This window comes from Ictidomys tridecemlineatus, chromosome 4 (genome assembly GCF_052094955.1).
Source record: "Ictidomys tridecemlineatus isolate mIctTri1 chromosome 4, mIctTri1.hap1, whole genome shotgun sequence".
NCBI lineage: Eukaryota > Metazoa > Chordata > Mammalia > Rodentia > Sciuridae > Ictidomys > Ictidomys tridecemlineatus.
Genome location: NC_135480.1, coordinates 51483677 through 51509534, shown reverse-complemented (window position 1 = coordinate 51509534; position 25858 = coordinate 51483677). Strand labels below are relative to the sequence as shown.

At 43.1% G+C, this 25858-nt stretch overlaps 1 protein-coding gene and 1 long non-coding RNA gene across 12 annotated transcripts in view; one reads left to right on the top strand and one right to left on the bottom strand.

Annotated features, from left to right (window-relative positions):
• Nucleotides 1-716: 716 nt before the first annotated feature.
• Irag1 (inositol 1,4,5-triphosphate receptor associated 1) overlaps nucleotides 717-25858 on the bottom strand; it is a 118527-nt gene continuing 93385 nt past the window's right edge. For all 11 annotated transcript variants that reach the window (XM_040284748.2, XM_021727362.3, XM_021727367.3 and 8 more), the window contains 6 exons: nucleotides 19992-20041; nucleotides 19338-19445; nucleotides 17429-17493; nucleotides 8868-8987; nucleotides 7487-7624; nucleotides 717-4187 (listed from right to left, as the gene is read on the bottom strand). In XM_040284748.2, the coding sequence (XP_040140682.1) occupies nucleotides 3944-4187; nucleotides 7487-7624; nucleotides 8868-8987; nucleotides 17429-17493; nucleotides 19338-19445; nucleotides 19992-20041 (725 nt within the window). In that variant the 3' untranslated portion in view covers nucleotides 717-3943. The remainder of the gene's footprint in view (nucleotides 4188-7486; nucleotides 7625-8867; nucleotides 8988-17428; nucleotides 17494-19337; nucleotides 19446-19991; nucleotides 20042-25858) is intronic.
• LOC120889627 (uncharacterized) lies at nucleotides 15405-18599 on the top strand. Its single transcript, XR_005733631.2, has 3 exons — nucleotides 15405-15662; nucleotides 16222-16300; nucleotides 18248-18599. It is a non-coding gene; the product is annotated as an uncharacterized LOC120889627 (long non-coding RNA).

Genomic DNA, 25858 nt, shown 5'->3' with positions numbered 1-25858 from the left:
TAGTAAAATATATTAATGAAAAAAATCATATACGAGGAAGAAACAGGAAACTAGAATCAGGAATGGGCAAAGAATGAAGGACAGGAATTGATCCAGCCCCTGTAAGGTAAACTCATATTACAATGACCCAATGGTTGCCTTAATGGTTTGGATATGAGATGTTCTTCGATTAGCTTATGTGATAGATAATGCAGGAATGTTCAGAGGTGAAATGAATATGAGAATTGTGACTTAATCAATTGATGAATTATTGATGGATTAATAATTTGAAAGAATTATTCTACAGGGTGGTAACTGTAGGTAGGTGGGGTATGGCTGGAGGAAGTAAATCTCTGGGAGTGTGCCCTTGGGGATTATATCTTGCTCCCCTGACTTCTCCCCTCTCTCTGTTTCTTGGGCACCCTGAACTGAGTAGCTTTTCTCCATTACACTCTTCTGCCATGATGTTCTGCCTCACCTCAGGCTGAGAGCAGCGGAGTTGTTGACCATGTACTGAGCCTCTGAAACTGTAAGCTGAAAATAAATCTTTTCTCCTCTAAATCCTCTAAGATGTTACTGTCAGGTATTTTAGTCACAGTGACAAAAAAACTGACTAACACAGCTGGGGACCTCTGGCTTGGTTCTGGGAGGAACTCATATCCAAAGGAATCCTGTTCAGGTTTGGAATAAGACTGTGGCTCCACTCCATAAAATGAAGAGGCATTTGGCTGCTGCCAAAGGTTTAGAAATGTGCTTTTATTTTTCAAACTCAGGTATGTGACTCTTTATAGTTCAATGCTAACACACCTGTGTGAGGCTTAACAACATTAGCAACTGACAGCCAGTGATACACAAATCCAGCGTCTCCCTTCCCGTTTGACTCTGCCAGGCTGTTCATGGGGAGCAGCACACACAACTTTGCGGCAGCCAGAAAGTGAAGGTCTTTCAGGAGGTGAGGTCAACAGTGATGCAAACCACACATCACTTTGCAACTGAAGGTAGGCAACCAGACATCTAAGGCTCAGCAGCAATGTCAGAGGCATTTTGAGGGGAACTTTATTTCAGATCCATGTCATATTAGAAATACAGGTCTTCTTCCCTTTCACAACTGCTTTGGCAGCAGATGCAACTACTTCAGGTTGATCTTTGCTTCCAGAAAAAAACAGACTGATGAGTACTTTTTCAGCCATGCCTATGTAAATATGGCTACCCTTGTGCTCCCTTTTGGAGCATCCTCTTCCTCAACTTTCCTAACTCACAAATGGAGTATTGTGGACGAGGGCTTGTGTCTCAAGTTCTCTGAAGGCCTTTCTGTGGGGGAAGCTGGAGGTGCAGAAGCTCTCAGCACCAGCTCTCCTTGCCTTGTCTCACCTGGAAACAGGGATGGGAACCTTATGCCAAGTGGGCAATGGGCCAACTCAGCCTAGTCCTTCTTTATGGGGGGCTGACATTGGATGTTGGCCACTTAGAGTCTTGTTCTAGAGCTGTTCTCTCTGGATCTCCATTCACAGCCTGCCTTTGGCTCTGAGGGCCTTGTGTAACTAAAGCTTCTTCAGTTTTATCTGTGCCTATTGGAAGAGACCAGGTAAACCATCCACCCATGCCTCCAAAGTCCCTCTACTTTGTTCTGCACCTCTTTACCTTAATGGCACATCCTTGGTCAACCCTGGTTTGGGCTTCTCTCTCAGTCATTTTCCAGCCACTGTAAAGGACACCCCCTTCAATAAACATGCAGTTTTAAAGTGGGGTCTAGTCTAAAGGTGACTATTTGAAGGGAGTGATTGTGTTGAGCCCATCCTTGAACTTGGAAACAGTGTTGCTGCTGGCCTGGTTGCATTCCTGCTCTTCACAGAATAGCCTGAGAAATATTAAAACAATCTCAGGTCAACAAAAATGTGACTCTTCTTGTAGAGATGGAGGTGGTGCTGGTGCTGGTACTGGGAAAACTGCAAAAATCTCAGCAGTCCCAGGGTGCTCTCCACCACCTTAAATGTTCCACTTCTTCTTTTGACCAATATTTAATGACCCCCTCCCAAGCATCAGCCACCATGTTAGGTACCTACCCAACAGATGGGTAAGACATGGTTCTTGTCTTTGAGGAAAAATGCTTGGAGGAACAGATAATAGAAATAAATTATGGTGATAGATGGTGGGTATAGGTAAATAATGAAAATACTTAAGAGCCAGAAAGCATAGAGGGTATGAACCATTATGTTGGGTGTGGGGAGAGTGTGGGAAAAAGGTCATTAAAGCCTGTATGGATGGGGCAATTTTTGCACTTGGCCCTCAAGAGTGAACAAAAGAAAAGAAGAGCAAGAGAAAAACTAATGACTGGAGCTCTAGAACAGGATAATTTGGGAAGCAATTGTTTGGGAAACAGCCATAGTTTGGGAAGCAGAGGTGCCTTGGAAGAGCTGAAGGACCAATTGGGTGAGTGAGACTGGGAGGACAGGCATCCAGCTAGGAGACCACTGGAGAAGCAATATAGTGCGGGGGTTAAGGGTATAGTCCCTGGAAACAGTCCACCCTGTTTGGAGAGCTAGCTCCATGATTTACTAGCTGTGTGTTCTTAACAAGTTACTTATCTTTTTTTGGGCTTTAGTTTCCTTATCTGAAAATGGAAAGAATAATATCCATCTCAGAGGGTTTTTTTTTTCCCTTGAGGACTAAACGAATTAATATTCTCATATAATACTGAGAATAGTTCTTGGCTCAGAGTAAGTTCTATATGAATGTTGGCTGCAAAAGTAAACAATAGCAAACAAAACCTAAGGCAACCACATAGAACCCATACTGAAGCCAACACCCACCACCACTATCAAACTGATGAGGGCTGATGAAGGCAGTGGCTGAAAATGGGGGAGTGACATCAAACTGGAGATTTACTCCTTCAGCTCTGCGCTGAACAATTGGGAATGCTCTAGAGCATATGCGAGGTTTGGAAATCTCGTTGCAAAGGAAGCCCAAAAGTGCAATTTCCCCCTTTCATGTGGCCCCCCTAGAGCGAAAGCTTGAAGCTGAAAGCACACCATTTCTCCTTGCTCACTTGAGAGGTGGGTTAACTACTTTCAAAGGGAGAGAACAAATAGGGAACAGACTGTGCTGTACAGCAGCTTAGAGTTGGCATCTGACATGGAGACCAGCAAGTCTGCCATAGAAGCCACAAGTTTTCAGTGTTTTTCAAACATCTCCATTCTGTGTGGATAGTTCACTGTACAGGTGCTGTGACTGCCCCACACTGAGTGAAAATCTATGGGTTGGCTTGACACGCATCATATTTCTTTAGAGCACACTTTTGGAGGGTTGTTGGCTTCGTGCACACACGTGTTGTGGGTGTTGTGTTTGTGTATAGATGCACAGACCTTGATTTGCATCTTCCCGTATTTCATTTCAAGCACTGAGCTAAATCCGGCCTGTCCATTTTTCTGAGAAACCTTTCCTATTCTGTGAAAAGAAACTGATTCTGAAGGGGAGAAAGAGAGGCCAAAGGAGTGTTATGGAAAATGAGATGGGAATTGGGAAGATATTCACGTGTGACTCAGAATTCTAGGTCTGACTCTTAGGGCCAGTGTTAGCTGTTAAGCACAATTCTTCCTGGTACCCAACTGCTGAGAGGAAAAGGGGAGAGTGAGCTTCTTACTGTCCCCCAGTGAAGGTGTATTCATTCTCCCTAGCCATCTGAGCTAGGATCAGGAGACCTTCCCTTTGCCTAGACTTCCTTGGTGACAGTCACTTTTTCATCCACCAGATGCTTTTCCAAGCAGGTTTGTTGATCCTCCAAGAACATCAAGTTACTGTGGTCTGAATAATTCCCACAGTGGTGCCAAGTGTGAAGAGAAGCCCTCCTCATCCCCCAACGGGAGGGGTGGCAGGACATCCAGGGACCTGAACCTGATGCGCTAGACTTGGGGACAAGGTGGTGGCTGATGTCCTGGAGCAGGGCATTGGCTAGGAATCAGGTTTCCTACTGCTCTGTAGGCTGCTCGTGCTGGAGTCCTGAGCTCCACCAGGAGTCCCTTTGGGCTGCTGAGCAAGTGGATCTTCCAAGGGGCCCGTCAGCCTGCTCCACACAAGAGTTATAGGAATTGTAGAGTCCCAGCACAATAGTCAAGACCAGCATCACAGCAGCCATCATCCAGATCACTTGCCAGTGCTGACACAGTTTGGGATACATGACTTGTAAGAAATGGACCAATTCTTCAAGTTTGCTGTCAATGAAAAAACAGGTGGAGGGCTTAGTATATTGGGCCAATGTATGATGCCCAGACCCATGCTCTCTCTCTGGGGATTCCTCCTATGCTATCCAGAGCAGTGGTTCTCAGCTATGCATGGATCTTGACAGCAATTTTTCAAAATACCTCAGGCCTAATGAATGAGAATCTCCAGAGTTATGGTCTAGGAATCTATAGTCACATTTCCCTAGATGGTTTTGACACCACTGGTCTATAGCATTGATGGTGAGAGCTACTGGTCAGGAACATTCTATTACTTGTTTGATCATTCACCCATCCACACATGCTCTCATCTATTCATGGGATGATCACTGATATCTGCATTCTCTTGAGCCCCAGAGTGCAAGGTTGGCTGATCCATACTCCCATGGATCAGATAGCACCAGCATGCCACTGCTCTTAGCTTTATTAGCGATCTGTTCCAAGTTCTAACCTGTACCCTGCATCAGTGCTAAGAAGCATAACTCATTGTTCTCAGTTCCATCTCCAGCTGTGTCCAGAGTGGACGAACTGTGCTAAGCTCTTAAAAGCAGCTTGATTTTCTACCAGAAGGCCTGTTGCTGAGAAGTAGGGAGCTCTAAGGCAGAGTTAGTAGAGAGTGGAAAACTTGCCATGAATTGAAAAACTCAACTCCTTAGAAAGGGGCCAAATGCTCAGAATGTTTGCCTCCCATATTAAGGCCATAGGGAACAGTGATTTGTTTCTTGTACACATGAGAACCCCATCAGATCATTTCAGGCACAATTTAGCAATAAAAAAAGAGCATGCTGGCTGATATGAAAACTACTAGCTATTTTCACAATTATTGAGAAGGTAGAGCTTGGAATTGCAAGCCTTATTTCCTTTCAGTCCTATTTAGATTCTTTTGATCCTATTAAGATATGACTGGATGCCAAAATGGAGTCACTCTTTGGAGCTATATTTTCATGCCCCCAAACAGGCTACTAGAGTGGGAAGAATCCCACCCTAACCCTATGTTAAAGTGAGACTACAAAGGAGGTTAAGTCCTGGCTTTGATGGTGCACACCTGTAATCCCAGCAATTCAGGAGCCTGAGGCAGGAAGACCGCAAGTTCAAGGCCAGCCTCAGTAACTTAGAGAGGCTCTAAGCAACTTAGTGAGATCCAAAAATAAGGCATAAAAAGGACCGGTGATGTAGCTCCATGGTAAAGCACAACTGGGTTCAACCCCCAGTAGCAAAAAAAAAGACCTGACTTTGTGACCCTTAGGTAGTTATCCATTTCTGGTCTATAAGAGAAGTCAGAGATTAAATTAGGTTAGCATGATCAAATTGTATTTTCATGTATGTATGAATATGCCACAATAAATTACCCATCATCCTGCACAATTGAGATGCAACAATAAAAAGTTAGATTAGAAAAAGAATTCCTATGGAAGTCAATTTTTTGGTTGTTGTAAATAAACTTGTTTTCTTAGAGTTAAGGGTAAAATAAAGGAACCTGTCTAAATATCATTTTAACCTTGTAGAGTGACTTGAAAAAAATGTCAGGAAAAAGACAAAGTTTCATGTCACACATCATAAGTCTCAATTGTTCAATGTCTTATCAATGTCAGACGTATTCTCTGTTTGAATATTGTTAAGATGTTGGATTGACTCACCCACACTTCCTTTAAACCAATCCTCCAGAAAGCAATGCTTACATTATAGCATATAACAGAGTAGAAACTCAGAAAAAAAAAGACACTTGTGTTTCATGTTTGAATTTCTATAAGGGACCAGCTGCTGGACTTAGCTTTTATGTTTTTAAAATGCACTAAAATAGGACGTGGAATTTTTAATAACTTCCGACCTGGCTTGTGAGTGAGGTACCAAAGTTTCATGGCCACCGGATCATGTTTGAGAGCAGGTGTCTGCAGGCAACTGTGTGTCTAAGAGGCTCAGGTGGACAAGGATCACCTGGCATTGAAGACAACGGCTCTTGAGGCTAATATGATAGCAACCTCAGCCCTTATGGACAGGATGACACCACACTGCTAGGCCTGAAAAGGTGAAGCTACATCCTTGTGCTGAAGGACATAGACCCTTCTGAGGGCTGTGCTCACGCCTGGTATCTGTCACCTGATGAACAGGTCTATTCTCAAAACCAAAGAGCAAATCCAAGGGGGAGCAGAAGTTGGGAGACAGAACAAGCTCTCTCAGGATCAGGATGATCAAGAGGACACTCTTGTGGGCTGGGAATGTGGCTCAGGCGGTAGCGCGCTCGTCTGGCATGCGTGCGGCCCGGGTTCAATCCTCAGCACCACATACAAACAAAGATGTTGTGTCCGCCTAGAACTAAGAAATAAATATTAAAAATTCTCTCTCTCTCTCTCTCCTCTCTCACTCTCTCTTTAAAAAAATTTTTTTTTAAAAAAAGGACACTCTTGAGTGATGGATGCTACAGGTGGTCATTGCCAAGTACTTATAACCAGCTGGCATAAATGGATGCCAGGCAAAGCCTTATTTCCCCTGTCATGAAATGGAAGGGGGATGACAATTGCCTGAGATCGAAATAAGCTAGATAAATCCTGCGTGTGCTTTGTAAACCAGACTGTTTATATTCCTTGTACTCGCTCTGTTTATTCCTCTTTTTTTTTTTTTTCTCAGTGTTTGGTAGTGTTAGAAGTTCTAGCCTGTCTTCACTGTATTCAGGATGCCAAAGGAAGGGCTTGTCCGGACTTGATGACATTAAAGAGAAGAAAGGCAGTGGGATGGCCTAAAAGATAAAATCAGAGGACCCCCAAGAAGGAGGAGCCGTAAGGAGAACAGCATCCAGCTGCCTGAGGTTCCTTCAGGAGAGGCCATGTGTCCCAGCATTGGGGAAGCACTTCCCCAGCTCTGCTAGATGCCATTTCCCTTGAGCAATGAGGTTGACTCAGGCAGGCTGGACCCTCTTGGTTGAATCTTTCCTTGGTTTTGGATTGTTCCTGAGGCGGGCTGAAAAATGAGCTGATCATGACTAGGCTGATAGGGAGTCTACTCAGGATCCTTTACTCTCTCTCAGCTTACAAGAGCTCTTGATTGCTGTCTGTCCTGCCCATGACCACCTCTGACCCCTCAATTCTTGCAAATATTCCATTGTGAACTATTTTTTGCTCTTAATTTCCTCTACCACCTCTCCATCTTGAGTGCCCTCTGGGTCTCTCGGTTGGCCATGCTGGGGCCCCAGACCTACTACTGCCCTGGACTGACATTTCCAGAGATTTTTGTGCAATTCGGCAAATAAATGAATCGTAATTTTCAGTAATCTCAGGTCTCCACACACAGCTTCCCACCTGCTTCTTGGGTCCTTTTCCTCTTCCTCAGTTTCTTCTGCCTCCTCAGGTTCCTCAGGACTCTCACTCTTCTGTTCTTCTTCTTCTTCTTCCTTCAGGCCTTGAAGTTCTTTGGTCTTCTTTAGACCTTCCTGATATCTGGAAGGCAAAAAGGAACAACGGGGTCTGGAAGGGCCAGGCATGGAGGAGCATCCTTTCCTGAGTTCCTAGGGGAGGGGACTTGAGCACCTCCATTAATGATGCACTTCCTGCGATCCCACACAACAGGAAAAAGCTGGGAAGCTCCACCGAACCCCAACGTGGCTCATGTCAGTACAATTTCCCCTCACTCCTCAGTCATCCTTCCTGTTTATGTGACACTGTGACAAACTGACAGGGGAAAAAAAAAAAAGGCGGGCACAGGGTCTCCTGGATTCTTATCCTACAAAACATACTGTAGAGATAAGATTGCATTTGTTCTCTGTGTAACCCTTGGAACTTCATCTTCTCATCGGTAAAACAGAGAGGGTGATCCCCATCTCAGAGGGCACAGGACAGTTTTCAGAAGTGCCAGGGCTCAGCCTAGAGGGGTAGTCGGTAAATATTCACAAAACCAATGGAGGAGTTTGCCCCCACACATTCTGAGGGTAGATAACAGTTGTAGGTGAAAAGATAGGCTTTCCTGGAGAGAACTTTCTGATTTCCTTCTCCCAGGATCAGTATTGTCCTGAACATATGTTTCCTTGTCCTATAGCATGGTGCTGAACTTAGTGATTTGGCTGGAGCAGTCCCCCCACTATGTGTGACTGCCACACAGAAGCTCCAGAGTTCTGATGGGCAGGAAGCTGCATCTCCCTAGGGAGCTGTGGGGGCATCAAGCCAGGTTGGAGGTGATTCTCTATCTTGGGGTCTGGATAGTCATCTCCCCAGTGACTAACAGTTAGCCTTAGGTGCTCCTGAAGCTCAGTTAGAGAGAAGGGGATGGTTGGAAGCTGGAGGGGACTCTAGTTTAGAGGAGGAGGGGATGACAGGGCAGTTCTAGGAAGCAGAGTTGCAGCTGCCCCTGGGTAATGGTTGGTAGCAACTTGGCTGCTTCTCGCATGTGTTGGGAAACCTCAAGCACCACCAAGAGGAACCTACCCTGAGCCCCTGATTTCCAGATCATTCCCAGCAGTAGTATTCAAGCCTAAAAAGAGAGCAGTCTATTATTGCCTAACCACACCCTCCTTCCCAGCTTCCTTCTGTTCTTCCTGTGGAATAGTCTTACACTTTTCCTACGGGGTCAGGAGGCCCTGGGGTCACTGGTTGCCTCCCCAAAACCTCTTAGGAAAAGAAAAGGCCCGTGGGAAGGTATCTTCTGACATCTGCCAGGTGCCCCCGGGCTGGCCAAGGTCTGACTCACCCCTTGTTGTAGGCTTCTTCCTCCACCCTGGCCTTGGTCTCTTGGCTAATCTCCTCCAGGCAGCTCGGGGGTGGCACAGGAGCAGAGGCTTCACAATCTGGCTCCCCATTTGTCTTTCCACTAGAGGGAAGGGGGAAGCACGGGGTGTCATTTTAGGGAGAGGTTGAGCATCTGCAGACAAAGCCATGTCTTTGGCCTGATTCCTGATTACAAGTAAGAAAATCAGATCTTTCTTTAGCTTTTAGATTTTTTAAAAAATCCTTCTGCTCTGAGAAAAGATTTTATGAAGTTCTACTCTATGAATCTTTCCTAGACCATCAAAAACTGTACCAGCTTCTCTTCTCATGTGCCCAAATCCACCTTAATTCTTATTCCAGGGGGTGCTATAAGTGGACAGATTCAGAGCTTCACAGCACTGAGATGAGGAAAGTGAGGGTGAATTAAAATATTCTCATGACCTTATTTACTCTTTCAAACAGCTACTGAATATAACTAAGTTGCAGGCAATTGCAATGTGCTTAGAACATATTAGGAAATAACAAAAGGAGAGCTGGTTGTGGTGGTGTATGCCTGTAATCCCAGTGACTTGGGAGGCTGAGGCAGGAGGATCACAAGTTCAAGGCCATCCTCAGCAATTCAGCAAGACCGTGTCTCAAAAGAAAAAAGGCTGGAGATGTAGCTTAGTGGTAAAGTGCCCCTGTGTTCAATCCCCACTAACAAAAAAAAAGAAAAGAACAAGATGGTTTTTGCTATTGTGGAGCTTCTCAGAAGAGAAAGACTCCCATCTCCATTCCCTCTCCCCCAAAAAAGGAAAGAAAAAATTTGTAATTTACTACATTATGATACTTATGAAAGAAACTATGTAGTGACAGAAAATAATGAGAGAATGTGTTTAGAGTGAATGGTCAGAAAAGGCCTCTCTGAAGTGCTGAAATCGAAGCACAGGCCTAAAAGATAAAAGTGCAGCTTTGTCTATGGCACACAAAGATCATCCTAGGTAGAGGATACAGAATATATAAAGACTGATGGGCTGGGGATGTGGCTCAAGCGGTAGCGCGCCCACCTGGCATGCGTGCAGCCCGGGTTCGATCCCCAGCACCACATACCAACAAAGATGTTGTATCCACTGATAACTAGAAAATAAATATTGAAATTCTCTCTCTCTCTCTCTCTCAAAAAAAAAAGATTAAAAAAAAAAGAAAGTTACAGAATATATAAAGACTGAAAGCACAAAGGTGCTGGGACATTGGAGTTGCTGCAAAGAGTCATCATGGTGGGAGTTAACTTTTGGAAAAGATAAAGTTGCTGTGAATGTGAGGTATTCAAATGGAGAGGTCAAGAGGACAATTGTTCCTGCCCAAGTGAGGCACAGAAGAATTCTCAGCTGGAGATGTACATTGACATCATCAGAATATAGGTGATACTTAAACCTACGGGATTGGATAAGATTGCCTGGAGATAGCATGAGGAAAGATAAGAAAGGACCTGTGGACCAAATCCCTAGTATCTCCTCACTTAGGTGGAGAAGGAGGAACCCCCAGAGGCAATCCAGAAGTAGTTACTGGAAAGGCAAGAGAGAGCAGAAGAGTGTGGAGCCTTGGGCACTAGGAATGGAGACAGTGTTGCAAGGGAGAGTTCACTGTATCTCCCTGTATCTTCAGAGTCTGAAGGGACAAAATGACTATAGATATGATAGTACAGAGGTCAAGAGGAGCCTTGAGGTAAGGGTGGGAGCCAAGGACAGATCGAGTGGTTTTAGGAAGGAAAGGGAGGTGAGACAGGCAGAGACACAGGCATTTAACTCAGACGAGGACAGAGGAGTATTTTGGAGGAAGCAGTTAGCCCAAGAAGTGGCCATGAGTCGATATCACATTTGAACATCAATAATCCAGTAGAGGGATTTTTTTTTTTTTAAAAAAAAGGGATGACCAAAGGAGCAAAATCTTTGACTAAAGTAATGAAGACTTCTCCTCCAGGCAGCTCAGCGGGTGGCTCAGGAGCAGAGGCTTCACAATCTGGATCCCTTGGTCACAACAGAGGGAAGAAGAAGATGGAGACATCTTGGGGCTCTAGTGAGGGAAGATGAGAGGGCTCCTACTGACAGGCAGCTTAAATATCTCATAAAGAGGGAGGTTATTTACTGAGAGCGAGAGATAGAGGGCCCTAAAAAAGTTGGAGGAAACAGAAAGTATAAGAGTCATGTGGGAAATTAGGAAAATAAACGTATTAGAAAACCATGGTAGGTCGGCTGAGCAGTGCTGAGTCTTTATTTAAAGTACTGAGAGATCAGGTTTCAAGGCCATGCCTTCCCTACACATCCTGCAGCCCACTGAGGCATCCAGGATCCCGATGGGAGGAATGTTGTCATGGAGGAACCATCAAACAAGGCAAAACTGTGAGCAGGGCTTTCCAGCCAGGACTCTGAGAGATTGCAGCTGCCATCCCTCCCTGACCTCAGGCAGGGTTTATGAGTGAACGTTGTATCTGCTCCTCATTCTTGGCATCAGTTTCCCATCTCTTAGTTTTTCCCTTAGACCTTGTAGGATTTACATTTCATCAGACTGGAAACCAAAACCCATTGTGGACAAGAAAGATAACACTCTAAAAATACCAGTTATTCATAACATTTCTCCTTTTGCAAATTACATTATCCACTCCCTTCCATGTGACCTTTGCCTAATGTGCAGTTTCCTATTTGTCCAAATGACTGGAGCAAGAGAAGAAAAACATAGCTACCGCCAAGGGCAGGGACAGTTACTCTTTTAAGATATATATTTACATATTAGATATTGCTATCACACTTTTTCTTTTCTCTATAGCTACCAAACCCTTAGAGGTTTATTAAAGTTAAGAAAGTTTGAAGGAGGACAATGCAGTACAGGGGAATAGAAGGCAAGCCTGGGTCCAGATCCCAGCTCCAACACATGTGAGTTACTTAGCCTTCCTAAACTGCAGATCCTCAGCTGTAAAGTGGGGGCAATAATACATACTTGATGGTGGTGGTGTTAGAGTTAATGGAGAAACATAAGTTTACTTTCTGGAATATGGCACTGGACAAATGATATCTATTAGTATTATTGTTACTGTTATTCAGTTGATGTATCGGTAAATGTTGGGAGCAAGCTGAGCTTCCTTCAAACCTCATCCAGTAAAAGAAAATCAAAGCTGATAAGTTACCAGGTGATTATTTTACATCTTCAAGGGAGAACTTGAGATAGGTTACTCTGACAACTCAAAGTCATGGGAACCCTAAATGTGAACTAATGTTAGGTATGGTATAATTTACATGAAATTTACCTAAGATTGCTTTAAAATTTTCTCAGTGCATGACTATCACATACCATAGCACACACAACTTCGAGTTTTGCTGACTACATGATCATAAATCTTATAGTCCTTGGGCCACCACTGCTCTCTAGAGACAAACTTCCTTGGTAGAGCCTGGAAGTCCATTTTATTCACCCTTCAACATGGACCTTCTGTGCTTCTGTCCATTTCAGCTCCCTTATGGGACTTTCATATAAGTTCTCTCCCTTGATCTTCCCAATGACAAGAAGAGCTAACACTATACCAGGCTCTGTTCTAGGAGTTCACTTAGGACTCATGGATGATACTATAAGAGATTACTGTTCTCAGTTTGAAAAGTGAAGAAACCAAGTCTCAGAGAAGTTAAATGACCAGCTCCAAATCAAACTGGACCCTGTGTAGCCCAACACCTGCCCATGCTTTTGATTGCACCATCTGCCACCAGGCAAGACGTGATCCCACCTGACAGACAACAAACCCAAGCTTGGGTTGAGTATGTGCCTTGCCTACAAGTCACATTATTGTTGCTGGGACTCTCACTTTGGTCTTCTAAATTTGTGTCAAGATGCATTTCCAAGTCTCCCTGAGCCTCTCTTTCAGTAGAAGTCTTTCCCTGGAGCTCTGAGTAGTGTGTGGGCTCCAAGGTACCTGCTGAGTTAAGCCATCCCCACCTGCAGGCTGGAGCACAGCCAGCGATGCTGTGTTTCTTTCACAGGCTGCAGGTTCGGAGTGTGGAGGACCTTTGCTTCAAGTGGGACAAGAGCAATAGGATTGGAGGTGGGGCAGACACATTATATGAACACTGTTCACTGTCATCTCCTAACCTCTAGACTGAGCTTGTAGTTCCCTACATATCTTCTCCAACTCCCTAGACATTTATCCTTACACATCTTTACTACTCAGCTCAAAACCTCCTCTATGAAGCCTTTGCTGATGTTCTCCCTTCCCCCCCCCCACGCTCTGGTTAAAGTTGATCTCTCCCTCTCCCTCTGCTTTCTCACCCCTCCCCATGACACCATGACACCACGGCTAAGACACAGGGCATTTTTATATTCCTGCGCATTCCTCTGTATGACTGTTGCCATGGGGGGAGGGACTGTGTTTGAGTCAAAATGATGCTTGGCATACAGCAGGTACCCTTGGGTGTTTGTTGAGTTGCTCTGTCTTCTTCAAGATGTATCTATCCAGTCTCTGTCTACCAATCTTCTGAAAATGGGCTGGTCCTCTCTGTGTTTCCTGAGAACCCAGTGTTTGGGTTGGGCTAAAGGAATCTTTCCATGTCTATAAATGAGTGCTGAGCACAGCCTGTGCCTACACAGGGATTTTCTGGGCCAAATACTCACAGATCTTGGCATCCATCCCCAGCCTGAAATCCTATGTACCTTCTTTTTGGGGTGATTCATTAAAATGAAGCTCATTGTTCTCACATGTCTACCAGGTCAAAGTGTTTGTCAGTATCCTGAGTTCTTAGTAAAGTGAGGGGCTGTTTAGTCAAAATGTGTTGCTAGGCAGGTTTATTACATTCAGTTTTCTCCACATAGTAAACAATATTTGAAAGTGACTACAATCCTTTCCAAAGGACAGATCTTATCTTCCTGGGCTCAGCAATATTTTTAAGCTATCACCATTGCCCTAGCTCACTCTAACAAGGCCAGCTCAGATGACTGGAGTTAGTGGAACTTCTTTATTCCCTTTTATTTGGTCCCAGATTCCTGGGTCCAGGGCCCAACAAGTTTATTGGAAGATAATTTACTCCAGAATACTATGGAGCAAGGGGGAGGGTTGCTCACTGTACAAATTTAATGGCATATGAAATATTTAAATGGTTTACCCTAGTGTTTATCCTAGCTACTACAAAAGTGTTAGAAGATTGTGATTTTAGAGATTTTGATTAAACACTCCACCATGGTACATAGTATACAGGACCCTTTAAGCAACTAGCTTTGTGCATCATCCACATCCTGGCTCTTTTGATCCTCTAGTGATTAGTTCCACACATACCGTGCACCCCGCCCCTCCTCTGCACGTCCGTCCAATCACAAGGTTCTTTTAAAAAAAACAAAAAAAAAAACTCTTAAATCCATCCTCTTCCCAATAGTCACACTAAACTTCCCCTGTTTTTCTAGTGGGAGAGTCTATTAAGAGGTTAAGAGTGTGAACTATGCTGCATGAGTTCAGGTAAGTGATGATTTCTCTGAGCATCAGTTACCTCATCTATAAAATATATATGGGATTGTTGTAAGGATTAAATAAGATTATCATGTAAATTAATTAGTAAAACACTTGGCACACAAAAAAATGTGCAGTAAATAAAATTATCATCATTATCTCATCATCATCATCATTCCTTAAACACTCCACACCTTCTTGCCTCAGAACCTCCTTCATGTTCACCTCGCTAATTATATAACCCATAGGTTTCACTTGAAAAGTAATGTTCCCCCTCAGATGCACATTAAAAGTAAGTTCCTAGGGGGAATTTTTCTGAGCCCCTCCTTCCCGCTATCCTACACCCACACTAGGTTAGCTGCTATTTTTTTTGTGTTGCTCCCTTAGCAACCTGTACTTCCTTCCAGTAATACCCAGCACATTGGTGAAATAATAGGCCGTTTCCGATCTGCCTTTCCCACTAGACTGAAGCTCCTTAAGAGCCTTCTATGTGCCTGGTCCACTGTGATTAAATGTCACAAGAATTAAAGAATAAAAGGCTACAAATATTCAGCTCTTCCGAGGTGTGGAACTACTCTTGAGCTTTGTTCTTTTTATTTATTTAAATATTTTTTAAGTTGTTGATGTTTATTTTATGTATTTGTATGTGGTACTGAGAATCGAACCCAGTGCCTCACACATGCTAGGCAAGGGCTCTACCACTGAGCCACAACCCCGACCCAAGCTTTGTTCTTTTTAATCTCTAACTTTGAATACAACTCTCTACCTATGTTTAAGCCCGTGCGTTCCCAGGCCTTGTTGAATGAAGAACAGTTTATCACCAGAGGACTTACAAGACGCAAGGCCCAGAATTCTCTCAAATCACTTTGTGCAGCGCAGTCAGCTTTTGAGAATTTGTGAACTAGCCACAGGCTATTCGATCTTCCTATCACATGCTCAGCCAGGTCCCTTCCTGCTTAATTACTGGATGCATGTGGAATCATTTTAACATGAGGTTGAATACAGCAATCTAGAAAGCACTGGCTACTAAATTATACCACATTATTTTTCTTTAACAGTTTGGACAGGGTAGCTAGAATGGACTGCATCTGTGTCTAGAACAGAAGGTATGAATTCATTTTCACTCACCAACTGTCTCATTGTTAGTTTAAAATGTTTCTAGTTTTATGAAATCTGATGGAAATCTCTTAGCACCTTTTATAAATCTGGAGGGAAAAGCTGCTATTAGTCCCAACCCTCTCCTTTGACTCCTCCTTCCCCTCTTCACAGCATCCTTGCAGGACGGGTTCCCAACAGGGGAGTTAGCCTGCAGCACACATGGTGAGTGGCCATCTCTCTGGTCAGCCCTGGGAGGGAGTGCAGATGCCTTCCTGGGAACCTCTTACTTACCTTACCTTGTTTTTCACTCTAGTTCTTTCTCTCCTGATTCTAAAGTGTGGCAAAGCTGACACCATCATTGATCTTCACTCATTGACATTCTAGATTTGGGGCTGTTGCCTGCCATCCCCGACTTTGTACCCTGGTTTCTCCTACCATCATGTTCTTGATCTCCACTGTTTTGGACAGAAGCTCTCAGCTGCACATTAGTTCTATAGAGTTCAGGCCTTGCTCCATGATGATCAGAGTGTGGGGGAGCATGGGGACCCCCATCTGCCCTGATTGGCTCCGTAGGTCTAGACTTGGGAATGAAGTGGAACTGGTGAAGGGAGGGTTGACAGAGGTTTATGTAAGTCCTCATTCAGAGCCTCAAGGGACCATATCTGGAGAGATTTAGAGTCCATGGGCTAGGCTCTATGACTCCGGGGACTTGGTAAGATTCTGTATCCTTGGTTACTTCACATGGTAGTTAATTTGTCATTTCTTTACACCTTCTCTACAGAGATGGAGAAGAAAGAGGAGGGGAAGGATGCACTGCATACCACGAAGGACCTCCAAGCTCAGGGGGTGATGTGGCAAAGGTGGGAATGCTGGGCAATCTGCAAGATTAACTCAGGGGGGAATCAGTGCATGAGAAGGTGGTGACTGCACAGGCCAAGTCTGAGGTTGGAGAGCTTGGGGACTTGTCTGTACCTGAAAAGGGGCCCAATGTACACATTCCTTGCCAAGTCAAGCAAAACTTTTCTAAAAGCAATGGAAAATGAAGGACTAAAGCTGTCTCGGGGCAAGGAACGAGAAAGAATAAGAGAAAGATGCAAGGGGAAAGTTCTGAGAGGTGCCAGCTGTGATCCAGATGTTTTCCACCAAGTAAATGGAAGAATTAGAAAAGTAAGTTATAAACTCCCCTGAGTACATAGAAACAGCCTGTCTCACTCTGGCTGACGATGAAAAGACCTGCGAATTGCATAGGCGCCTAGAGAAGTCAGACAAAACAGACCCCCAGGCTGCCAATGCAGCCCTTCTCTTCCTTCCTCCTAAGAGCAACATGATTCTGTTCAGGAATTTACTCCTCCTCACTGAGTCCTTGTGCTTCAGAGGAAGTTGAATGTCTCCCCAACTCCAAGGAATAGTTTAAGCCCACAATGGCGAGCTCAGTCCCAAGGCCTATAATTGGTTTAGAAAGGGACCATGTTCCCAATTTGCCAATGAGATAAGAGGGAAGACTAAGAAAACCTTCGGGTTCGTTCTTAAGAATGAAATAGGGAAGAAATGGTGCCTGCATTTCCCCAGATAGTGTCCTGTCTGGATGGGATGCCTGGACCTAGCATAACCATAACCATAAGCCTGATGATGAAGTAGCCAGAAGCAAGGAAACTGTAGATCCCTACCTCTGGACTGATATGTTAAGCCCTGCTGAGTTGTGCCTTTCTTGTATCTATAGCCCAAGAATCCTAATCAGCAGCAGAGACTTCCGTTTCTCCTGGGCTCTTAGATTGGATGCACTTGGCCTCAGACATAGCATCTTCCTGGTCTAAGAATTTTACAAAGTGGATTGGAAATCTTTGTGGATCTCAGAGTCCCATTGATTACCCCTAGAACTTAATTTTCTTTTCACTGAATTTTGGGGTTGAGAACGGGAGGAAAGAAGGTAAGCTGGGGAAACTTTCCTTAGGGATCCCCAACATTAAGAGGAAAATCAACAAACTTACTTTTCCAAAAGTGCAGGCAGTGCTGGGGCGACAGGTGGGTTGCCTTTCCCGTTGGGTGATTCCGACTGGATGGGAAACAGGAGACAGAGGATTGAGGGTGAGCCACAGAAGTCAGGGCTGCTGAGCCTCTGCTGACACTGGGGAGGGGCTGTTTCTCTCCCTTCCTCGCTCCCTCCCCAACTTGCCAACCTGCATGGGTGTGCAGGTGTTTACCCTGTCCCTTGGGGCCTTCCCTGAGACATCTGACACTTGCTCTTTTCCTTCTCTTTGTTTCCTTAAGACTTTACATTTTAAGTCTCCATTCTAGAGGGGAGCCCTCGGTTTTCCTTTGTCCCATTTCCTGACTGTGACTGAATGCCAGTAGGCAATGCTGGTCCCTTGTTCCCCGGGATGGGCTCACACAAGCCCACCACTGCCCCTAAATTTACAGCTCCAAGCATGACTCTCAGGAGATGCCTGCCATTACTGCAGGTACCCACCAGCAGGAACACCTTGTATGAACCATTCCCAAGGAGTCCCACCTTGCTCTGTCCCAGAGGGTATGGGCTGCACATTAGGACCACCTGGAAGACAAATGGCCTGGGGAGAGATTTAAAAGTATGGATCCACCCCATGGTCTTGGGGAAGGGGCCTGGGCATTCAATGATTTCAAAGTCCTCTTATGATTTTAATGTACAGCCCTGGCTGCTAACCACTAGTCTAAAGAAATATTTGTAAACCACATTTGCATCTTTAGGTAGAGTATGGGAAGAAATAGGTTTGTTAAAATGTACTAAGCAATCCTCCCCAAGCTTTAAAACACTTTTTTTTTTTTTTTAGGTTGCCTTGTGTTTGTGATTTGGAAATGGAGGATCATTTCATAGATGATAATGCTTGAGGTGGGAAGAGGTGAAAGAAACTGAAGAGATATTGCTATGTACTGCTGTGGCAATAGAACTTGAACTACCAATTGCTTACACAAATTGTTTATACAAAAATGCTAGTTACGAACAGAGAATAGAGAAACCATTGGAGAAGGAATTACAAGCATTTTAGATAGAATTAATCAGATACACAGAGGCCTGGAATGTGTAAAATATTTTCTTACAAATATAGAAAATTGTATTTAAAGCAATTGAAATGGATTTTTTCTGATTATCACTCATAAATTCATACTATAGGAATTTTAAAAGGCATCAAAAGGAAAATAAAAATTTCATGTTTTACCATTTGTCCAGAGATTATCATTACTAAATTTTACATATGTTCTTCCAGAATTTTTTTATGTCCACATCTAGAAACATATTTTTTTAAAGTACAAAACAGAGTTATACTATATATAAACTAGTATATACATATAGATGTATATGTATTATTGCTAATTATTCATAATGAATTATGGACAAAAATTCTATTCTACAGAAACTCTTTATAGCAATGTTAATAATTTGTTTACCAATCTCTTATGCATGAACCTTGGGTTGTTTCCAATGTTTTACTATAACATACAATGCTGCCGTGAATCAAGGCAGGATAACATGAGGTATAAGAATGCAGACTCTGTGGTCAGAAAGCCTGGGTTTAAGGCTCAACTCTCCCATTCCCATTCACCTTCAGCTCTTTACACCCACTGCAGAGTGGGGGAAAAAATACCCACCTTGGAAAATTGGGATTCAAGCATGAAGAGCTATTATTTGTAAGGAATATTTTCTGAGCTGCTTATGCCTTGCTCAAGGACACTAAGACCTCTTCTCAGAGCAGTGGTATACATGTGGCCTAGTCTCCATTAAATGTTTTGAGACTACCACCCAAATTCTTTTCAGGTGATTTCCTTTTCTTATCTATCCTGCCCCAATCTGAGTCCCCTCTGTAGCCATGAGTGTGAGGGAAAGGTAGACCAGGAATGGGAGGCAGGCCTCATCATACTCACCAGGACAGGTAAGGAAGGGATGGGTGATGAGCTGGGAGATTGGCCAGGCAGGTTCAGGGCATTAAACTTGGGAACCACAGCAACACTGACCCTCCGGCGGGGCATGTTCTGTAGGAAGAGAAGTGACCAGGCCCACTTTCTGGGAGGTAATAACAGTCATAGTTCTGAATGGCCTGGAAAAAGCCTACCAATTCCTAATGCTATAATGACATTAACTGGATATTTGGTATTGGAATACTGATGGTGTTGAAAATTGGTGTGAAGTGAGGAGCCAAATTTGACTCAAATTTTCTATTGGTGGTGAGGGATCTCTCAGCATGTTCCTGCTTTAGATTATGAAATTCTGGATAAACAGAATGAAAATGACCCCCCTGCTCTCTGAAAAACATCCTGGATAGTGTATTAAAGTTGCCTGTAGCAGCACCAAAGTTTATGCACCATTTCACATTCTTTAAAGGATGTATAGTCGGGAAAACTACATAGGTACAAGACAGGTGACATACCAGTGGTGAAGCTAGCAAATATGGAAGCTCAATGTAAACTTTCAGAGGGTCTCTGGAGCCTATGATCCATGAGTGAATGATTTCTTGAGTGACCATAGAAATTTCTGTCCTACTTTCTCTGGGAGCCCCAGTGTTCCTTGAACATGCGTACCTTTCCCATGGTGAGGGACATGGACCGCGCCGTGCGAGGGACCCCATCTTCTACAACAGGAGGAAACAGAGAAAACTCATGTAAGTTTCAAAGTTGGCCTCAGCAGGAAATAGGCAGAAACTAAGCCATGGTCAGAACTGGCCTTCAAAGGAATAGCTCAATGGTCTGGGTGTTTGGGACACTGAGTTTGGCCCTTCACTCTCTGAGATGATCATCTGCAGAATGGGAATTCTTTTGGATGAAATCTTTATCCTAGATCTACTGGACATTAATAAGAAGTCACAATCTGGAACCTTTGGTCTTTATTGAACACTACACAATCTCTGGGTGTTGCTTTGGATAATGTGTGAGATCTACTCATAGCAACACCAAAGCTTATTGGGTCTTTCATGCTCACTTAAGGGAGGTATAATCAGAGAAACTCTGAGCAAGGAAGGTGTGGTATTGGTAAGAATGAAAACTTGCTAAAGAAGTAGTTTCAGTATATCACATGCCCAATGATTCAGAACAAAGGAAGCCACCACCCTAGGATTTTCTTCTTCTTAGTATATCCATGAAATGACATAATTTATATGAAGGGTTTAGCATCACACCTGCATAACAGTGCCACCAGGAAACATCTGAATATGTGCAAAGACAGGTATTTGCAAGGTTAATTCAGTTCGACCAATATCATTTAGCCTGTATATCTGTCTAGCCTTCATAGCTATATACTTTAGGTGTGTCTCTTAAAAAGTACATAACTACATATTTTTCCCTTAATCTGAGGTTCTCTGTTACAATAGGTTTATGCTGCTTATATTTCTTATGATTATTCATATATTTTTATTTCCATTATATTATTTTATATTTTCTATTTACCCTGCTTTTTTCATTAAGTTTTTTCTAATTCTTTATCTACTTCTAATGTTGGTTTGAAAATTATTCATTGTAGTTCTAATCTTTAGTGTATTCTTTTAACTTTCAAAATTTAAATTTGACTTTAAATATAAAATTAATGAAGATCTCTATTCTTTTCCTGAGACTTTAAAACAGTAACAATCCCCCAATTTTAATTATATGTTTTTTTCACTATTTTTCTTTCACCTTGTTTTATAGTCCAAAATTTTTCATTATTGTTTTCTACAGCGAATGCTTATTTAGATCTGCCCACATACTTACAATTGGTTTGGTCACTGTTCTTTCTTACATCCTGCTCATTTTATTTCTTTAACTCAATTTCATTCTTCCCCAAATTAGTTGTTTTTTGAGCAAGGACTTGTGAGAGGTGAACTTTCTCATTAGTTGTCTCCAGGTGTCGTGACCTAGCCCTCTATTTTGAGTGATTTGCTTATATCTCACTTTTATTTCTATGTTGTCAGTACTTTTCTCTCAGCTCTTTGAAAAGGTTACTCCATGGTCTTCTGGTACCATTATTGCTTTTGAGACTTGCCATTGCTTTGTCAACTCTCTTCTTTCTCTGGTGACTTTTAAGATCTTCACTTTGTCTTTGTTCTTCTGAAGCTTCTCTTTCGTGTGCTATAAGTCTTCTGCATGGAATTCACTGTGCTTACTGAATTCAATAATTTAGGTCTTTCTTTAGTTGTGGAAAATCCTCAGCTATTCTTTCTTTGAGAATGTTCTGGCTCTAATTTGCTTCTTAGGGATCATCTAATAGATGGATTGCAGACTATCTCATTCTGGACTCTACATCCCATATCTCATAATGTTTCTTTTATTTCTTTACTCACTGTATCCCTCTGAATTGCCTTTTGGGTGACTATGTCTACTCTATCACCAGTCAAGCTGAACCTTTCAGTATTCTGGGGCAGTGACCATAGTCAGGTCAGGAGGAAGAAAGGCAGGGCAAACTACACACTAGTTCCTAAGGACCTCAGCTCAGATGTGACACATCTCACGTAACAAAGCCAGTCTCATGCCTAGCCTAACTTCCAGAATGGGGAAGGGTGCCCAGAAGGAAGAAACCTAGAATACTGAGGAATCACCTCAACTACTGTGACTACCACATCTACCGCACCTCAGCTACTCAATCTTTTATTTCCATGACCCTATTTTTAGGAAATGTTCTATTTCCATGAGAAAGTGGACCTACAGGCCACAGGCTATTGTGCAGGAATCAGTTCAGAGTTTTAAAATCAGAGAGCCCTGATGTGCTACAAACCTGAAAATGAAATCCTTTACTTTTCTCCATGAAGTAGGAAATCTAAGTCTCCCCATCAAACAAGCAACCTGCACCTCAGTCACTTTTTCTGTATAATGGGAATTTTATTTCCATCTTGGCCACTGGTAAACTGAGATGAGGATGTTTTAGTCAACATTGTGCACAATGTAATACCTCAAAGTGGAAGAAAGCCTTGTTCTTGTCCAGGAAGTACAGACACTGATAGGTCATTTGGGAGGCAGGAACTTTTATTTGTTGTCCTGATCAAAGTGAGCTTGTTTCTTTTTCCTTTCTTTCTTTCTTTCTTTTTTTTTTTTTTTAGGATGGGGTTTGAATGAGAGCCTTATGCATGCTAGGGATGACCCTGTTACTCATTTTGAGGAATTCTATTTTCTTCTTTTTGGATAACTATACCTTTACTCTCATATCTTCCATTCATTCTTTTATCTCTCTAATAATTTTAAAGGCATCCTTTTAAAAATATTTTTTAGTTAATATGCGCATAATATCTTTATTTTGTTTATTTATTTTTATGCGGTGCTGAGGATCGAACCCAGGGTCTCACACATGAGAGGCGAGTGTTCCACCACAACCTCAGCCCCTTAAAGGTATCTTTAAAAAAAAATTATTTTCCTATACAATGTTCTTAGGCTGCAATCCTATTGTTCGGTGGATCTGATGATTCTCAGTGATGTTGTATTTATCATTTTATGCCGTGAACTTGTCTTCAGTGAGGTGCTTTTTAGAGGGAGCCTGTGTGTCCTGGGTGCAGGGTGTGCCTCTCTGAGTGGCTGACAGTGTTCCTCGAGGCCCCACCCTGCTGTTCTTTCAGCTCCCCGCACTTTGCATCATTACTGCTCTCACTCTGGGTATGTACTTTTCCTATGAGGAAGGAGAAAGTGTTTTTTCCCCTACTAGAATGCAGGATGAAACAGACAAACTTCCTTATTTATTTCTATGTTGGTTGGTGACTGTTTTCCCCTCATCAAAATTCTACAAAGGTACAATCTTTGGAGGATCTCTGCCTTCTGTGTGAATCTCAGTGTCAACTCTGTTGTGAGCAGCCACAGCGGTGGCCCTGGAATGCAAACACTCCACCCCCAGATAATTCAGGCTGACTCTGTTCCCTAGGAAGCTGCAGGGCCAGCTTGGTTTCAGTTCTCTTTTCTTTTCTTGTATCTGAGTATTTCAATTTCTTTTCCTGTGGATTCAGCTCTTCTTTAAGATTGCTTGCTTGATTTTGTCCTTTAGAAATTTCTAAGTATTTATGGTTAAAGGATTTTCAAGTTTTCTAGTCAGCCCAGTTTGCAGAACCAAATGAAATTCTTTATGTCTGAAGGGTTCATGTAAATTAATAAAATACCCATCTTACAAGTGGGCAAACATCATAATTCGAGAATTTACAGAAGTGGAGATGTAAATCTTAGTGAATATTTGTAAAAACACAGAAATATAAATTAACCCAATGAGGTTAAATTTGGGCCTATCAAAGTCAGACATATTTTTATAAAGAAAGAAAAAGAAGAGCATCTGTGACACAATGAATTGAGCCTCACTGTAATTCATTCAATGGAAATGAGTTATTTGAAAATAAGTTGCTTTAAGATCCTTATAAATCTTTCTTTTCCCTGAGCGAGTATTTATACCACTAAAAATCTATCTTAATATAATATACACATAATCAGCATGTTGCAGATTCAGAAATTTTTTAAATGTACCTCATTTTTTAAAAATCAGGGATATTTTATTTCACTGAAGTCTTCAAAGTCTCATTGACAAAGATGGTCAGAAGTTATGTAAAGGCTTAAAAAGCAGTCTTTGGGAATGGTCATAACATCTCTTAGGGACACACTTGCTGGGTGAGTATTGACCCCTTGCCACCAGCTCAAGAGAAGGCACAGCTTAGAAAAACAATGGAAGGGAGGCCAAATATTGCCAAACCATTGATTCATCAGTCAAGACTCAGCTATCATATCCTTTCCTACTGTAAGCATTTTCCTATCCTCCAAGAGCAGATGTGGAAATCTGCTTATTTCTGCCAAGGCACTGGCCACAGCGTCCTGACCTCCCCACAGGTTGGGCGCTCCTTTGGGTCTGGGACTAAGTGCCTTAAACTCTATATTCCAATATCATATGGGGCACACAGACGATGCTTAATAAGTGTAGAATTAACGAACAAGACTGAAGTTCATCCCATGAATCCTGGATAAGGTGGTCCTCGGGAGACCTTGCACCTTATAGAACAATAATGTGATAACCCAGGTACAAAGATTCCCTTGGTGGTCCTTTCCCCCTCTTCCAGCACTGGCTGAGAGTGGTTTGCTAGAAGCCCAGATCCCTAGGGGTCAGGAGCCTTGCTGCAAAGATCCAAAGCAGACAGCCTGGAGCGTGCGTGCACTGCCTTTGGACTCTGGGAAGTGTCACTGATGTTTCCCAGGAAACTTGTGAAACCTCCTGTTTATAAAGGTTTCTCCATCTATTATACTTTCTGCACTCTTCCTCCTCCTGGTGACATGGATGTTTGCATTCCACTGGGATTCCTGATGTTAAAATGTCTGTTTTCTCTACTAACTACCCTCATCAGTAGAGCCCAAGCCCTGATAGGCACTGACATCTCCCTCCTGCACTGAGCAAGAACCTCCTAACTCATCCTTCCCCACTTGAACTTTACACTCCTTTAATGGACTGTACACACTGAAGTCAGAGTGATCTTCTAAAAATAAAATCTGATCATGTCACATGACAGACTCACCGATGACTCCTCTCTGGCTGGAGGACAAAGGCCTGCATTGATATCATCATGGCCTGGCAGGCAGCCCTGGACTAGCAGGTGTCGTCTTCAACCTGTCCCTATTACACACCACTATCGCAACCACATCAAACTGTTTCATCTTCTCACCTACAACCTCCACATCTTTGTCCGTGCTGTTTTCTCCACCTGGGATGAATCTGCCCCTCTTAACTGCAGAACTCCTAGCTTTATTTTAAATTACGGAGGAGATGCCATCCCTCTGTGAAGCCTTCCTTGACTTCCTTAAGCAGAATCAGCAGGCAGCCCCCTGTGTTCCTATAGCAATTTGTGTAGAACTTAAAATATATATCTGAGAGGATTTCTTTAAAACATTGTCTTGCCCTGAGTCTGCTCTTTATCTCAGCAATGCCTCCATCTGCCAGGCTCGCACTCCACCCCCACTGCCCAGACTTTACCCCTCACCTGGGCGGTTGCAATACCCTCTCCATGGGCTCCTTGGCTGTGCTCTACCCCAGTAATTTGATTGATGCACCGCGGCTGGAGGGCACCTTCTTAAACTACACATATGATCGCGTCATTTTCCTGATTAAAATCCTTGGTCGTATCCCTAATGCTTTCCAGAATAAAGCCCAATTTCTTTAGCATATGGTACCTAAAAGAGGGTCCCAAAGCACAAAGATTTATGGGGTTTGGGGTCATTCTCACAAGGTAAAGAAAGCTCTTGCAGCCTGTATTTTTTTTTGTTTGTAGACAGTCACTCTGGTTAATTGTGTTGGGAGTCAAGAGGTCATTCCCATTTCCTGGTTCCAGGACCCCAGGCTCCCTGGAGCAGCTGCTGCAAATGCTCTGTGGGTGACATTGGGCAGGGGAAGGGAGACTTGCAATTGGAAATAGGTCCTGGGGCTGTCCTGATCCCTCTGGTCCTAGCTAAGAGCAAGATGGGTGCAGAAGCCC